This window comes from Podarcis muralis, chromosome 17 (assembly GCF_964188315.1).
Source record: "Podarcis muralis chromosome 17, rPodMur119.hap1.1, whole genome shotgun sequence".
In the NCBI taxonomy this organism is placed as follows: Eukaryota; Metazoa; Chordata; class Lepidosauria; order Squamata; family Lacertidae; genus Podarcis; species Podarcis muralis.
The window spans coordinates 29,529,631-29,546,538 of NC_135671.1; the positions used below are offsets into that span (position 1 = coordinate 29,529,631).

Genomic DNA, 16,908 nt, shown 5'->3' on the forward strand with positions numbered 1-16,908 from the left:
AAGACGCACACACATTTCCCCTTACTTTTTAGGAGGGAAAAAGTGAGTCCTATAGAGCAAAAAATACTTAACCCGAGGTACCACTGTACTTCCCTTTTCCTTTCCCACCTCCTGTACCTGCAAGGGCAAGTTTTATTTTCTCTTAAAACACAGCTGTCTTCTGCAAGAGCAGTTCTGCTGTTTTAAAAATACAAGTGCCAAAACAGCAAGAACTGATGGAAAGTTCTGCATCCTGTCCTTTGGGCTGGTATGTAACACACATGTAAAAAAGTCTATCAGCACAATACAGTTCAGTACATCTAGGGTCCGCTAATTTGTGGTTTTATTTTTTATCTTCTTCCGCTATCGGATTATCTGCAGGGTGTGTGTGTGTGTGTGTGTGTGTGTGTGTGTGTGTGTGTAGGCTGCCACTTGGATGAGGATGTCATGTTGACACCATTTAAAGAGATAAATCCACATTAAACTCCAGGGTGGATGAGCCCTTAGTTGCTATGAGAAGTCTGGGGAGTAGTTCTCCCTGGCTGTGCTGAACTTACTCTGCAATGCCTGAGTCCTTCCTCAGTGCACTGAGGGAAGCCTGATTTGGAGACACAAGATGAAGGCACAAAACCCTTGTCTATTGTCAATATTACAAAATGTGACATTCTTTAAGAAAAAATTGCTCTCTTGTGCACGTGAGTGGAGGTTTGTGGAAGGAAGGTGGGGAGATACACAAACGTCCAGGAAAATAAGGGTTGAACAATTATTGAACCAGCACAATGTTCCTGCTGTGGAGTTGTGCTCCAAGTAAGATCACTACATCAGCACAGGATTATGGTGTGATGCCACTAGAAATCAGGTGTTAGCACTGTGAATAAAGCTTTTGTATGACATATAGCTGGTCTGCAAAGGTCACTGTAAAACAGCAGCTATCCTATATTATATCCTAGAAGCATTGTTGTAATCCAAATAGTTACATGCAGTACATGCAACTCATGTTTGCTTGCAACATATATTCTGTAATAAAATGGCAACAAGCAGACAGAATTTGACCCATTTGTGAACACAGACTGTTGTTAGAGCAACAAAAGCCAATCCGTGTACAGTGGTACCTCGGGTTAAGTACTTAATTCATTCTGGAGGTCTGTTCTTAACCTCAAACTGTTCTTAACCTGAAGCACCGCTTTAGCTAATGGGGCTTCCCGCTGCTGCCGCACCACCAGAGCACGATTTCTGTTCTCATCCTGAAGCAAAGTTCTTAACCCAAGGTACTATTTCTGGGTTAGTGGAGTCTGTAACCTGAAGCATATGTAACCTGAAGCATATGTAACCCGAGATACCACTGTATACTTGAAGCTCATGAACAAGGGAAGGATGCCCAAAAGCTAGTTGGACAAAGAACCGTGACTATGGAAGCCAACCAGTCCAGTATTACAGCAGAAATGCACTTCAGATGAGGCTCTGGAACTGGGGACTAGCTTAGCTCAGTTATCTTCTACGCCTTCGGTAGGTTGTAAATATGGCAAAACCAAAGGAATAACAAAAATGCTGCAATAAATGCAGAACAATTCATCTACATAAGAACACAGCCTGTGCTGTCTTCATATCACCCCAAAGCACTTATGAGCTCGAGATGCTGATAAACGCTGCATCCAAAGTGCTGGCTTTCAAGATGAAGTAAAATCAAAAGTGAATGGCAGCGGGGAATGTAGCTAAGTATGGCAAGAGAAAGATGCAAGGAAGCTTGGCTGTGAAGCAAGGCCCATTATGGTGTCGTCTTGCAACAACCCCCAGACAGCATGTAATTTCTGCATTTTTTGGTAGTCAATAACCCTTCAGTCCTTGGGTCCTCTGCAAGATAAAAAAGGTAAAGGGACCCCTGACCATTAGGTCCAGTCGTGACCGACTCTGGGGTTGCGGCGCTCATCTCGCTTTATTGGCCGAGGGAGCCGGCGTACAGCTTCCGGGTCATGTGGCCAGCATGACTAAGCCGCTTCTGGTGAACCAGAACAGCGCACGGAAACGCCGTATACCTTCCTGCTGGAGTGGTACCTATTTATCTACTTGCACTTTGACATGCTTTCGAAATGCTAGGTGGGCAGCAGTAGGGACCGAGCAACGGGAGCTCACCCCGTCACGGGGATTCGAACCGCCAACCCTCTGATCGGCAAGTCCTAGGCTCTGTGGTTTAACCCACAGAGCCACCCGCATCCCTTCCACAAGATAAAAAAAACCTCTGCATGATATCCAGTGATTTTATTTTTTTAAAAAAACCCTAGGACACGTTTAAAGGCACTTCTCCGACCATGCTAACATTCCAAAGAGTCTCCACATTCACTCCCTACAAGACTATGAACTGGCTCCCAGATGGCTTGATGCATCTAATCCAAGACAACCAATATTATCTTTTATTGTATTTCTTCTGTTTAACATGCCAACCTCATTACTGGTAAGCCAGATGTTCTTGATCTCCCCCAACTTTAAGTAATCACCACCCATCCCTGTTTGGATTTATTTGATACCATTAATTACTCTTCCACTTTCGAAGGCAAATCCCAGCTGCAAACAGAAGAATTGTAAAACACAGGGTGTCAGAAGTACTCTAGGGCACAGAGACTCAATAGAAGCATTTATTCTATCTTATGTGTAAAAAAAAAGTGCTTATTTTCTTTTCAAGCGTGTTTTCAGGTGCCACAGCCAAAGATCAATGGTTTCTAGATAGAAAGCAAAAATAAGTATTTTGTTTCACGCACATGCTCGTATCTATCTACACACACACACATGGGGGAGAAAGAGAGAGATGAGTCGGTATAAGTTGACTGGTGAATATGCACAGACAGAGATGATGTGCACATTCATATAAATCAAGGGATGGAGAACAATTATTTGACTGAGGGCCACAGTAATTCAGGCATATGTTAGGGCTGTGTGTGGATAATGGGAGGAGCCAGAGCCAAATGTGGGTGGAGCCATTCTTTCTCCTGCAGATCTCCTCCCTCTCCAGTGGGACTTTGGTAGAGGGACAAATCACTCCAGTCAGAGGTCTGAACTGATCATTAGAGCTGATCAGAGAGCTGTTTGACTGCTTCATCCTTCCCCTGCTTTCACCACTTCCCCTTCCTCCAGTCCTCGCCTCCTGCCCACATTCTCTCCTTCCAGGCATTGTGTCATCGGTTGATTGACTGAGACACAGTCTTGGCCTCCTGTCAAACCTATCTTGTGGGGAGATCAGGAACTGCCCACCAGCAAGATCCAATTCTCCTCCCCTGTGATAGACTCATATACAGTGGTACCTTGGTTTAAGAACAGCCCTGTTTACGAACTCTGCAAAACCAGAAGTAGTGTCCTGGTTTGCAAACTTTACCTTGGTCTAAGAACGGAAGCCGAATGGTGGAAGGGCATTGGCAGTGGGAGGCCTCATTAGGGAAAGCGCACCTCAGTTTAAGAATGGTTTTGGTTTAAGAACGGACTTCCGGAATGGATTAAGTACATAAACCGAGGTACCACTGTAGTCTGCTCAACTTCTGGTTCTTCTGATTGGTCTGGAAGATCAGAGGTCTTTGTTTGGTTTTTTGGGGTGGTTGTGGTGAAGATTTCCCTTTCCTTTCAATCCACAAACCTTTGCACTTCTGTATACCTAGGATTTCCGCCATGTATGTGGGAACCACTCCCTTGTTTTTTTGGGGGGGCCTGCTTTGATTCCAAACTAAGTTCAGAAGCATGGAGGAAACATCTCCTGTTGCTGTTGTTTAGTCGTTGAGTCGTGTCCGACTCTTCGTGACCCCATGGACTAGAGCACGCCAGGCACTCCTGTCTTCCACTGCCTCCCGCAGTTTGGTCAAACTCATGCTGGTAGCTTCGAGAACACTGTCCAACCATCTCGTCCTCTGTCATCCCCTTCTCCTTGTGCCCTCCATCTTTCCCAACATCAGGGTCTTTTCCAGGGAGTCTTCTCTTCTCATGAGGTGGCCAAAGTATTGGAGCCTCAGCTTCAGGATCTGTCCTTCCAGTGAGCACTCAGGGCTGATTTCCTTAGGAATGAAGAGGTTTGATCTTCTTGCAGTCCATGGGACTCTCAAGAGTCTCCTCCAGCACCAGAATTCAAAAGCATCCATTCTTTGGCGATCAGCCTTCTTTATGGTCCAGCTCTCACTTCCATACATCACTACTGGGAAAGCCATAGCTTTAACTATACGGACCTTTGTTGGCAAGGTGATGTCTCTGCTTTTTAAGATGCTGTCTAGGTTTGTCATGGCTTTGAAACATCTCCTAGCCCTATTTAAATATCAAGATTTGAGCTAGCTGTTGTGTGTCAGGGTGTTGCTAGGCTCCTACAAGACTCAGGACATAGGCCCATGACTTTTTCAAATTTGAGGCTCTGAGTAAATCATGATGGTGGATGCTGTGGTCTCACCACCACTGTACTTTCAGCATGCCCAGCAGTACTGTAAGCATACGTGTGTGTGTCATTTATTTAAATATATGATGTGTATATTTAAATAAATGACACAGTGAGGGGGACCGGTGCTTTCAAGGAGCGACTGCTCTCTGCCCCATTGCTAAGTCCATTAAGACCTGAGCAGATATCAGGTGAAAGGTGAGGGAGTCTATTTTTGCAAGCCATCTTTGTGCTGTGTCAACCTCTTTGACAACTCTGTGTCAAAAAGTGGCACATGAGTATTATAAATAGTAGATAAACAGAAGCAAAGACATCAGGGTTTCATTGATTAAGCATAGCTCTGGTTGTCAGCCAGACACAATGGAAATTGATGCACCCATTGATCTGGGTGCATGATCAGGGTATATTAAAATTTATTTTAGAGATATTGACTTTTTGTTTACTTAAATCTTGGGTGGAACGAGTCTATATACATTGCTCTGCAAGTATGTGATTCTCTGTAGAATTTATGTATAGGGCAAAGCTGCTTTCAATCACAAGTGTTTGAATAAGAAGCAGAAGAATGATTGATTTTGCACATCATCTTTTTTTCCTGACATACTCACACTTCTAAAAGGAATTTTGTGGGCAAATACTGCACATGAAGAAGGAGAGAATCTTAATGCAAATAATCATGCCACACCAGGTGAATAGGGCCAAAGGTGGGAGATGGAGCTTACGGTAGCTGGGAAATATTGGGCCTTTGCTACTGCTGAGCAGAAGGCAAGCAGAACAAATGAGCTTCCCCAACCTTTACAAATATTACTCTCTTCTCCTGCCTTTTGGAATTGTGGAAATTACCTCATTACTAGAGCTGCATCGTCACCTGAACTGCTCCATTGTAGATGCAGAAGGGGCATTTGCACTGCAGTGACTGAGAAGAGGCTGCCTTAATTCTCATTACTGACCACATTGTATTGCTGGTTCTTGGTGTAAAAGAGTTATGATGGCACTTGCATTGCAACCAATACATGTGGATGCCCTTATCCTGCATGATGATGAACTGTGCACATCCTTCTCTTTGTTCATCTGGAAATTGTCCATCGCAGACTTGTGTATTATTTTGTTTTCTTATGATATAAAAGTCTTTGACACCTGAACTGGGTGTGGTTTCAGGAGAGCCACCTTGCCGGGATATAAACTCTGCCTGTCTGACCTCCCAGAGTCCACCAGATCCCATGAACAGTATAATTCCTGGGAGAGGTGATGCTGGGCCAGTGTGGTGTAGTGGTTAAGAGTGATAGACTCGTAATCTGGTGAACGGGGTTCGCGTCTCCGCTCCTCCACCTGCAGCTGCTGGGTGACCTTGGGCTAGTCACACTGAAGTCTCTCAGTCCCACTCACCTCAGAGAGTGTTTGTTGTGGGGGAGGAAGGGAAAGGAGAATGTTAGCCGCTTTGAGACTCCTTCGGGTAGTGATAAAGCGGGATATCAAATCCAAACTCTTCTCTTCTTCTTCTTCTGCTGGGATAAACTTTGTCTGACTGATTCCTGGAGCCACGAATTATGGGTGTCCATGCCTGAACCCCCTCCCCCAGTGAGCCTTGCCCTGTAGAGCCTTATCATGGCTGAGGATATTTGCTCTTTCTGACTGACTCCTTTTTTAATCTACCCTTGAGCCAAGGATCAATAATAATAATAATAATAATAATAATAATAATAATAATAATCTTATTTATATCCTGCCCTCCCCAGCCAAAGCTGGGTTCAGAGCGGCTAACAACAGTAAAATGATACAACATTCTAAAATCATTTCATTATAAAATCAGTTCAAATCAGGTTAATGGCAACCATTGGTCTAGAGTTCTGTGAGGATTGCCAAAGGAGGGGGTCAGACTGAGTCCAAACCAAAGGTCAGACGGAACAGCTCTGTCTTGAAGGCCCTGCAGAAAGATGTCAAGTCCCGCAGGGCCCTAGTTTCTTGTGACAGAGCGTTCCACCAAGTCGGGGCCAGTACTGAAAAGGCCCTGGCCCTAGTTGAGACCAATCTAACCACCTTGCAACTTGGGACCTCCAAAATGCTATCCTTTGTGGACTTTAAGGTCCACTGTGGAGCATACAAGGAGAGGCGGTCCCGTAGGTATGTGGGTCCTAGGCCGCATAGGGCTTTAAAGGTCAAAATCAGCACCTTGAACCTGACCCCGTACTCCACCGGGAGCCAGTGCAGTTGGTAAAGCACTGGATGAATGTGATCCCGCCGCGAGGACCCCCTAAGGAGCCTTGCTGCGGCATTCTGCACTGGCTGGAGTTTCTGGGTCAGTCTCAAGGGCAGCCCCACGTAGAGCGAGTTACAACAATCCAGTCTGGAGGTGACTGTCATGTGGATCACAGTGGTTAGGTCAGGGCGAGAGAGGTAAGGAGCCAACTGCTTAGCTTGGTGGAGATGGAAAAATGCCGCCTTTGTTATAGCTGCAATCTGTGCCTCCATGGAAAGGGAGGTGTCGAAGATTACACCCAAACTCTTAACGGACTGTGCTGGCACTAATTGTGCCCCCGCAGAAGATGGGAGTTGCCCCCCAATCCCATATCGTCCCGAACCAGCCAAAGGACCTCTGTCTTCAAAGGATTTAACTTCAACCGGCTCCTACATAACCATCCAGTCACAGCTTCCAAACATCTGATCAGTGTGTCTGGGGCCGAGACAGGATGGCCATCCATTTACTGCTCCCCTCTGTGTTTTTGGATAGAACATGAGGACAGAAAGTTATACCATCATTCCCATCTCTAACTTTTCAGCTTCTACCTCTCCAGTGCCCGCCTTCCCCCCGACACACAGAAGCATTGCTGCACAGCCTCCTTTGTCTGTTTGTCCCCCAACTTTCACTCCCTGCTGTATTCCTTCCTTCTCTGGGATGGCCTCAAGCCCCTTCCAGGGTAACTAGAATACAGTCCTAAAGCCATACTGTCTGAGCGCTTGCATCTTTTGCTAATTTCTGGGCCAGTGCTACCAGATCGATAGAAGCCTATTTTTCAGAAGAAAAGTGTCAGGTTCATGGAGGGGAACATTCCCTCTTTCATTTGAGCTGAATTTGCCCCTGGCATTTGTACTACGGAAGGGCTCCAAAGAGAAAATTTTATTTTCAGTCATAGACGGAAGCACATGTCCTGAGCAAAAACCTAGCGCTTGTCTTTCTTCAAGTGTCTCATTCTTTGCAGTAGAACAGTTTTTGCACCCTGCAAAGACATTGCATCTGGCAGTGATGATCATGGCTGCCACAGTAATGCCCCACGCTAGACTCTGATGTTGTGCCAGCAGAGAAGCCCTGGACCCAAACTCTACACACTTTTCAAAAGAAAAGAAAATCAGAGGAATTGCTTGTAGGGTTGGTCATTCTTTCCCTTCTGTGTAAGCAGCTGTCAAGCATTGAATAAGTACATTATAAAGTGGAGCCCACTGTAACTGGTAAGAAAGGTTATATTAGCCTGTATTTGACTGCAGCATCGTTTCTTTTAAGTTCTAACATCCAGTGATTCCATTAAGCTTTTAAAATCCTCAGGGTTTTTTTATTTCCAGCTTAGGAAACCATTTACAATTTGTTCAAAAGTCTTCTTGGCCGCTAAACCCTTTTTCTTATTGGTACAGCCAATTTAAACTAAGCTGACAAGTTTAAGACTACATATTGAGACAGAAAAATGTCAGTATTGTTTGGTAGCAGATTGAGCTGAGAGTTCAATGGCAATAGCTGCAGCCCTTTAAATCATGTGAAGGCAGTAGAAGAATTGCAAGAGACAAAGGCTAACAAAGCTTTCCCCACTACCTGATATATATACCAAACAGACCAGGCTGGTGAAGTAGCTCCATGGGATTCTTCTACTGAGTTGCAGTAGCATGACCCAGGACAGCAGATTTTTATTCTTTGCAGGTTACTGAGACGCTTAACTAAAAACTCGGTCTCATTGTTTCCTCTTCACTGAAGTGCCAAAAAGAGAGGCTGAGCGGAGGGGAGTGATTTATACAGCAAAAATGTCAGGGCAGGGCAAAGGTTTGCAGCCTGATGTTTGCAACTCTTGCTATAAGAGAAACACATGGATGATGGCATCTCATGTAAAAAACACCAAATTAAAATAAAGGAACTTACTCCATAATGGAACAGACCATGGAATGGGAAGAGAATAATAACCAAAGGTAGGATTCACCTAAGAAGCCCTGAAAATGGACACCCTGTGCAAGGACTCCCACATGTGCAATTCCTGCATTGCAGGGGGTGGACTAGATGGCCCTTGGGGTCCCTCCCAAATCTATGATTCTATGATTTACAGGCAGTATAAAATGAAGATTTAAAGCACATTCAGAGCCATCTTATCAGTTGTATTCTCTCAAAGTCAAGTAATTAATTGAAGCTTTTTGATTTGTTTTCTAGCCTCTTAACAAATTCTTTTTTGGCCCCCAGCAGCCTGGCCACTCTCTGTGCTATTTCCAGTCTTTGTTTAGTCGTTTAGTCGTGCCTGACTCTTCGTGACCCCATGGACTCCCGTCTTCCACTGCCTCCCGCAGTCTGGTCAAACTCATGCTGGTAGCTTCAAGAACACTATCCAACCATCTCGTTCTCTGTCGTCCCCTTCTCCTTGTGCCCTCCATCTTTCCCAACATCAGGGTCTTTTCCAGGGAGTCTTCTCTTCTCATGAGGTGGCCAAAGGATTGAAGCCTCAGCTTCAGGATCTGTCCTTCCAGTGAGCACTCAGGGCTGATTTCCTTAAGAATTGATAGGTTTGATCTTCTTGCAGTCCATGGGACTCTCAAGAGTCTCCTCCAGCACCAGAATTCAAAAGCATCAATTCTTTGGCAATCAGCCTTCTTTATGGACCAGCTCTCACTTCCATACATCACTACTGGGAAAACCATAGCTTTAACTATGTTGTTGTTGTTTAGTCGTTTAGTCGTGTCCGACTCTTCGTGACCCCATGGACCAGAGCACGCCAGGCACCTCTGTCCTCCACTACTTCCCGCAGTTTGGTCAGACTCATGCTGGTAACCTTGAAAACACTATCCAACCATCTCGTCCTCTGTCGCCCCCTTCTCCTTGTGCCCTCCATCTTTCCCAACATCAGTGTCTTCTCCAGGGGGTCTTCTCTTCTCATGAGGTGGCCAAAGTACTGGAGCCTCAGCTTCACAATCTGTCCTTCCAGTGAGCACTCAGGGCTGATTTCCTTAAGAATGGATGCGTTTGATCTTCTTGCAGTCCATGGGACTCTCAAGAGTCTCCTCCAGCACCATAATTCAAAAGCATCAATTCTTCGGCGATCAGCCTTCTTTATGGTCCAGCTCTCACTTTAACTATACAGACCTTTAACTATACAGACCTTTGTTGGCAAGGTGATGTCTCTGCTTTTTAAGATGCTGCCTAGGTTTGTCATTGCTTTTCTCCCAAGAAGCAGGCATCTTTTAATTTCCTGACTGCTGTCACCATCTGCAGTGATCATGGAGCCCAAGAAAGTGAAAATCTCTCACTGCCTCCATTTCTTCCACTTCTATTTGCCAGGAGGTGATGGGCCCAGTGGCCATGATCTCCGTTTTTTTGATGTTGAGCTTCAGACCATATTTTGCACTCTCTTCTTTCACCCTCATTAAAAGGTTCTTTAATTCCTCCTCACTTTCTGCCATCAAGGTTGTGTCATCTGCATATCTGAGGTTGTTGATATTTCCAGTCTTAGTAATAGTTAAAAGAAGGAGGTTTGCCCTAATTGATGGGCTATTTTGCAGTGTGTGGGCCCAGTGACTGTTCCTCACTCAAGATGATCCTCAACCCCTCAAAATCTTTGTCTCTGGTGTGATGAATGTCTTCTGAGCTTGTGAGGCTTTATCACTGAACTCCTTATCTCAAAAGGGAGTTTTGGTAACCAAGATTTATACCTTAGTTTTCCTAATCACCACATTTTTATCTCTGCCGACAGGAGAGTCAGCAGTCAATAACTAATGTGCCATATTTCCTTCATTATAGTGCAGATTTAAGAATTGATTTCAGAAATTATTGGGGAAAATTAATTAAAACCTTGTGTGCTTAAGTGAACTGTCTCTTCCCTGCCCACCCCCATATCACACCCAGTGTGGATGGAAGATAACAAGATTTGCACACAGAAAGAGCACTTTTTCACCTGCCTAAGTGTGGAAACCCAGTGGCAGTTCGGAATGGAGCTGAAAGTCGAGAAGCCACAATTGGGCAGTGCTGGGACTTGCCAGCCTGGAAGGCTGAATTAATATCTCCCAGGCTCCATTTTATTAAACCTTTATGGTAAAAGTGCAATGTCTCCTCCGTAATGCAGGAGCACTCAGCTTAAAAAGCGGATGGCGTGCCTGTGAGCTGATGCAGGCTGAGACAAGGTATGCTGTGCAGCTAAAAATCTATCTCAAACTTCTGCACCAAGATAGCACAATTTTGTATTATACAGTGGTACCTCGGGTTAAGTACTTAATTCGTTCCGGAGGTCTGTTCTTAACCTGAAACTGTTCTTAATCTGAAGCACGACTTTAGCTAATGGGGCCTCCTGCTGCCGCCACCGGAGCATGATTTCTGTTCTCATCCTGAAGCAAAGTTCTTAACCTGAGGTACTATTTCTGGGTTAGCGGAGTCTGTAACCTGAAGCATCTGTAACCTGAAGCATATATAACCCGAGGTAAAGGTAAAGGTAAAGGGACCCCTGACCATTAGGTCCAGTCGTGGCCGACTCTGGGGTTGCAGCACTCATCTCGCTTTATTGGCCGAGGGAGCCAGCATGACTAAGCCGCTTCTGGCGAACTAGAGCAGCACACGGAAATGCCATTTACCTTCCCGCTGGAGCGGTACCTATTTATCTACTTGCACTTTGATGTGCTTTCAAACTGCTAGGTTGGCAGGAGCAGGGACCGAGCAACGGGAACTCACCCCGTTGCAGGGATTCGAACCGCCGACCTTCTGATCGGCAAGTCCTAGGCTCTGTGGTTTAACCCACAGCGCCACCTGTGTCCCTAACCCAAGGTACCACTGTATATAAATTATGCCAGTTAAGCTTGTTTATCTGACATACTTTCTTTTGTCTCTGTTAGTCAGGGCAGGATGAGACAATTGGCTTAGGCAGCAGGATTGGGGAAGATGTGAGTTGGTTCCCCCCTGCGCACTTGCAGTGGCAGACCTTGGCGCCTCAACTGTCAGCAGCATCTTGTACAACACCACAATCCAACTCCTCCAGCCTTTTGCCTTCTGTTGGGCACCACAGTGCAGCATCCCATGTGACTGAACTCACCGTGCTCCTCTAGCTCCGTTTGGTCCCTGGCCTGGCTACTGAACCAGCCCTGCAGCTCTTGCTGCTGCCTGCAAGAGGCTCCTATGGGTCTCTCCTCCTCCAAGGGCCAAGGGAGGGCTCTTCCCCAGAGAGAGGCATTTGGGGTAACTAGAAATCCTTCTAAAAAGTTGCCTTCTGTTTCAAGTTACAAGGTACTCTCCCAGCCACCTTGCCCAGAATATAGTGGTACCTTGGTTGTCGAACTTAATCTGTTCCAGGAGTCTGTTTGACTCCTGGAACAGTTCAAAAACCAAGGCACGGCTTCTGATTGGCTGTAGGAGATTCCTGCACTCAATTGGAAGCCGCGTCAGATGTTCGGCTTCCAAAAAACAGTCACAAACCGGAACACTCACTTCTGGGTTTGCGGAGTTTGGGAGCCAAAACGTCTGAGTACCAAGGCGTTTGACAACAAAGGCACTACTGTACCTCGCTCTGAGGCAGGGAGCAGGGGGAGAGGACCGGCTAGCTTTTGTCATTGCTAATGCAATGACAAAAGGAGAAAGAAGAGCGGGGGAGGGAGCTGAGGATGGCCTGAGAAGCAGGGGGGTGAGACAGGATTATCTTCTTGCCCCAGCTCTAAGTCAGGGTGGGTGTAATGTACTGAGTTGAATAGGATCCAAAATGCAGCAGTCTGATTGCTCCTAGAACAATAGGATCCAAAATGCAGCAGTCTGATTGGTCCTAGAACAATAGGATTCAGAATGCAGCAGTCTGATTGGTCCTAGAACAATGCAGCAGTACGATTGGTCTGCAGGAGCCACCCAATCCAGCTCCAGATGGAAGTGAATCCACAACCTGATTGGCCTACAGGAGAATTCTGGAATTAGCCAATCACGTGCAGCCCATTGTGTAAATAATGTATATAAAGCAGATACTGTGGGGAAACTTTCATTTCTCCTCACCACTATGAGCTGAATAAAGAGCATGAAATCCACTCTCGACTCGGAGTACATTTCAGTGGGGAGCAAAGTATCCAATGCAGTGGGATGTGGCCTTGCCCTCTGATCTCCAAAATGCCCACCGAATCCCTTTCTGGCTTAAGGTGTTTTGTCAAACGTTGTCCAGATCCTTTTTCCAATGCCATGAGGACCAGGAACATCCTTTTAAAAGATGAAAGGGGAAGATGATGGAGTTTTTGGAGCTAGCCAACCTAACCGGAAGAGTCCGCTACCAGAAGGAGGAGGAGTATCAGGAAGAACGGACAAACTTTAATGATTATTTAGTTAAATATGTAAAATTAAATTAGTTGGAAATAGCTTGCAGATATTTAATTGTCTTAGGATTTTATATAAGTTTAGTGATGAATCAATATGTTTAATTTTAAAATTAAAAGATAAAAGGATGTTAATGTTTTGGTTAAATTTCATAAGAACTTTGATTTGGAAAACCGTTAAAAGGAAGTGCATGGAAATTCAACCAAGGGGAAGCGAGGAAGCCATTTAACAATGTTAATAAGTGTAATTTTAATAAGGTTATGATCCCTGTCTGTTTGTTTATTTGTTTGTTTCGTTTATAATTTTGTGAAAAAGTATTATTATTATTTTTTTAAATGAAAGGGGAGATTCTGAGGATGCTTTATGCTTTGCCCATACCAATTTTGTTCCTTTCTGGAGAACAGCTTTGCTAAATATTTAAAAACAAAGTGCATGAACTTGGAGTACATATTCAAACGGACACAACAGCTTCTTGAAAAGCCCAGCCTACACTTCTCAGCTTCATGGATGAGGATATGGAGGCAAGTACCTTAAGCACTTTGGAACATGGCAGTTTGTCTCCTGAGCATGAATACAGAGGGATATGGAAGCAGTTTGCTGCCTTACCTTGGATTTGGATGCCGTTTGGCTGAAACGACAGGTTTGCTGACGGCTCATACGCCTTCAAATGGGTTCCTCCAAGTTGGTGGATGCTGGAAGGCTGTGGTGTCCTTTTCTGTATCAAAGGAGGAGGAGCAGAAATTCTCCTGGGGCTTATATGATGCGGAGAAAAAGAAGCAGAAGCTGAAAATCTGAAGAATTAAGGGGGGGGGGGGAGACAGGAATATAGATGTTCAAAAGGGAATGTTAGATTAATTTAGTTCTAGATACATTTTGTTCCGTGCCACAGACTGCAAAACGACTATTTGTATGCACAGTGAAACAAAACCTATAATGTAGACCGTTGAATGTGCCACCCACTAGGAAGTTATATGGCATCAGCTGCTGCAGTGATAAGGTGCAAGCGTTTCTCAGTAAAGTCAGACCCCCACCTTCTCCTCCAAGGCTCACCTGATGCCCTCAGGATGAGGAACTCTCTACCATGGCATCTTCACTGCACAGTTTTCACTGCAGGATTACGCAAACATTTTGGAACTGCTGCACAATGCAGAAGTTCGAAGTATTACAGTGTAGGTTTACCGGTCGTTCAGACCAAAATACTCTGAGATTCATTTTTACAATTTTTGCATTTACAGGGAAATATTATTGATTAGCTTCTAGGGAGCTGGAACAATGAACAGATGGATGCCTTTCTTGTGTAAAGAATTATTTGATGTTATCCTCTGGTGTGTGTGCAGGGGAGGGGCTGATACAAAATTCACCTGTGAAATCTAATCAATGAAAAATGGCTTTAACTGTCAGCCAACAGCAGAGAAGAAGGGAGACAAATCCTTTAGAACCCTTTACATGAAAGCACAGTTTTAAAGATTTCAGATTGGATTTAACATCTAAGAAAAGCTTGCAAATGATAATACAATGTTTTGTATAGCCAGACAGGTCTCCTTTTAGTAGACTTTAGTGGTCTTTATAATGATTTATGAATCGTTTCATGAATTCCTGGCTTACTCAAGTTGGTGACTATAGCACCTACTTATACAGCCTGCCATCTCACAAAAGAAAAACTTGGCCGTGTTTCAATCCAGATTTGTCCCCAAATAAATCACAGCGTGTTACTGGGGGAACAGCAAATTAAATTTTGTGTATGCAACAATCAATACCAGCTTGTAACCACCAGGAAACCACCACAAGAAATTGTGGCCATGCCATGCAGTCCAAGCAGACAATCGCAAGCTGGGTTATGAGAGAGACACAGAGAGAATTCTGTCTTCAAAGGCTGGGGGAGATCAGCTCAGACAAAGCGATTGCCCTCTTCTCCCCTGTTCAGAGCCTCACTCTGCAGTTAACAATGCAACCAGCTGTGGGTGGCTACAATAAGGAACCTCATTAAAGCCCCCCCCCCCCAATAATGCCTAAGGTCCCTATCCCTAAACCCACTTAGCTGGGCGTAAGTCCCATTAATTTCAACAGGACCTACTTCTGAGTAAGTATGCTTAGGATTGTGCTATAAGGCAGAATCATTGAGCATGTCCAACATTTCACATATGAAATGACGAACACCATTGTACACTAGGGCCCTATAGTGCATATAGGACACTCCTCTATGCATATAGGACACTCCATCCTCTGTTTGATGGAGTCCCTATCTGAAGGGCTGTTTGCTCCAAGTCCAGAATGAGGAGAAAAAAACATAATTAGGGAAAGCAGGAGCCTTCAAGTTGCCCATGGAGAACAGATTGAGCAGGTATGCTGTCCTCCCCACTATGTGAGATGTACTATATTTCTATTTAAACAGAAGTAACTATTTCTACAAAGGTCCGTATAGTTCAAGCTATGGTTTTCCCAGTAGTGATGTATGGAAGTGAGAGCTGGACCATAAAGAAGGCTGATCGCCAAAGAATTGATGCTTTTGAATTCTGGTGCTGGAGGAGACTCTTGAGAGTCCCATGGACTGCAAGAAGATCAATCCTATCCATTCTGAAGGAAATCAGCCCTGAGTGCTCACTGCAAGGACAGATCGTGAAGCTGAGGCTCCAAGACTTTGGCCACCTCATGAGAAGAGAAAACTCCCTGGAAAAGACCTTGATGTTGGGAAAGATGGAGGGCACAAGGAGAAGGGGTCGACAGAGGATGAGATGGTTGAACAGTGTTCTCGAAGCTACTAACATGAGTTTGACCAAACTGCGGGAGGCCGTGGAAGACAGGAGTGCCTGGCGTGTTCTGGTCCATGGGGTCACGAAGAGTTAGACACGACTAAACGACTAAACAACAACAACTATTTCTAAATGTGCATCTATACATATAAATTAGCATGTGCAAATCTGTTTCCATCTTTGTCCTCTTTTCTGGTGATGCCTAAGTACCCGGCCTGTTCTGTACCACCCATCTTCTCACTGCAGCACTCCCCCCCCCCTTCCCTCCGCTATGATTGTCCAACTGGGAATCTGAGCTTTGAGTCTCATGTTAAGTTTTGAAGTAGTGAGACATCACAAAGCAAATCATTCTCATGTCAGCATCTGCTTGGCTAACTTTTGAAGTATGTGAAATAGTCTGGAGGTGAATTTTGAAGGAAAAAACCTCAAGCTTTATTTGGAATAAGTAGCTGCTTCTGCGACAATGAGGTAGTCGAGGGGCTTTTAATCTCAACAGCAGAAGTGTGTGGTTCACTGGAGCTCCCAGAAGCTTGTGTGTGTGTTTCATATTTGCATCTAACCCACTACCCAAATTGGGGAAGCCATGGCCCTTGAGATGCAGTTGAACTCCAACTCCCATCAGCCCAAGCCAATAAGGCCAATGCTTGGGGAGAATTGGAATTGGAGTCCAAAAACATCAAAGGTTTCCCAGCCCTGATTTTCACACAATGAAAGCAGGCTTCTTCAGCCAGATGGGCTCCTTGTCTCTGAGTGGCAAGGAAATGTCAGATTATCTCCCTATTGCAATGATGGCACACTCTGGCGCATAAATGTTACTACCAGAGATCCAGAACAATGCACAGAATAGTTGGTTTTCTTTATCTGCCTATCCACTTGAGCGTTATATCGTTCTTCCCAGCACTTTACTTGCCCGAAGAAAACCATTTCAAAAGAGTGCTCTGCTGAAGTCCTATAGAAGCAACTCTTTATTTTACAAGCACAAGAAAATGTGACCGTCCCTCGTTGTACTTGTAGGCAAGAAGAGGCTGGTTTATAGGCCCCTGGGAAGAGTTTCCTTCTGTGCCTCAAAGGAAGATTTGCTTACTTATTGCTATGATAGAAAGCCTGCCGAGACTCCTGTCTCTGTCTCAGCTTCTGCTCTTCAGATTGTGCTTCTCTTCCTGGAAGCCTTAACTGCCTGCTCAGACATTTCTGGAAAGTGTACTGGAGCTACAAGAACTACACTTGGTGTTTCGAAGGTTGATCACCACCCACTAGGTTTTCTTTCCTTG

General features: G+C 44.9%; 1 protein-coding gene across 4 annotated transcripts in view; it reads right to left on the bottom strand.

Annotated features, from left to right (window-relative positions):
* Positions 1-16,908, bottom strand: part of GLIS3 (GLIS family zinc finger 3) — a 194,155-nt gene that overhangs the window by 10,882 nt on the left and 166,365 nt on the right. For 3 of the 4 annotated variants that reach the window (XM_077921033.1, XM_077921036.1, XM_077921034.1), the window contains one exon: positions 13,494-13,678. In XM_077921033.1, coding sequence (XP_077777159.1) covers positions 13,494-13,678 — 185 coding nt within the window. The remainder of the gene's footprint in view (positions 1-13,493; positions 13,679-16,908) is intronic. The other variant, XM_077921035.1, reaches the window with a different exon arrangement.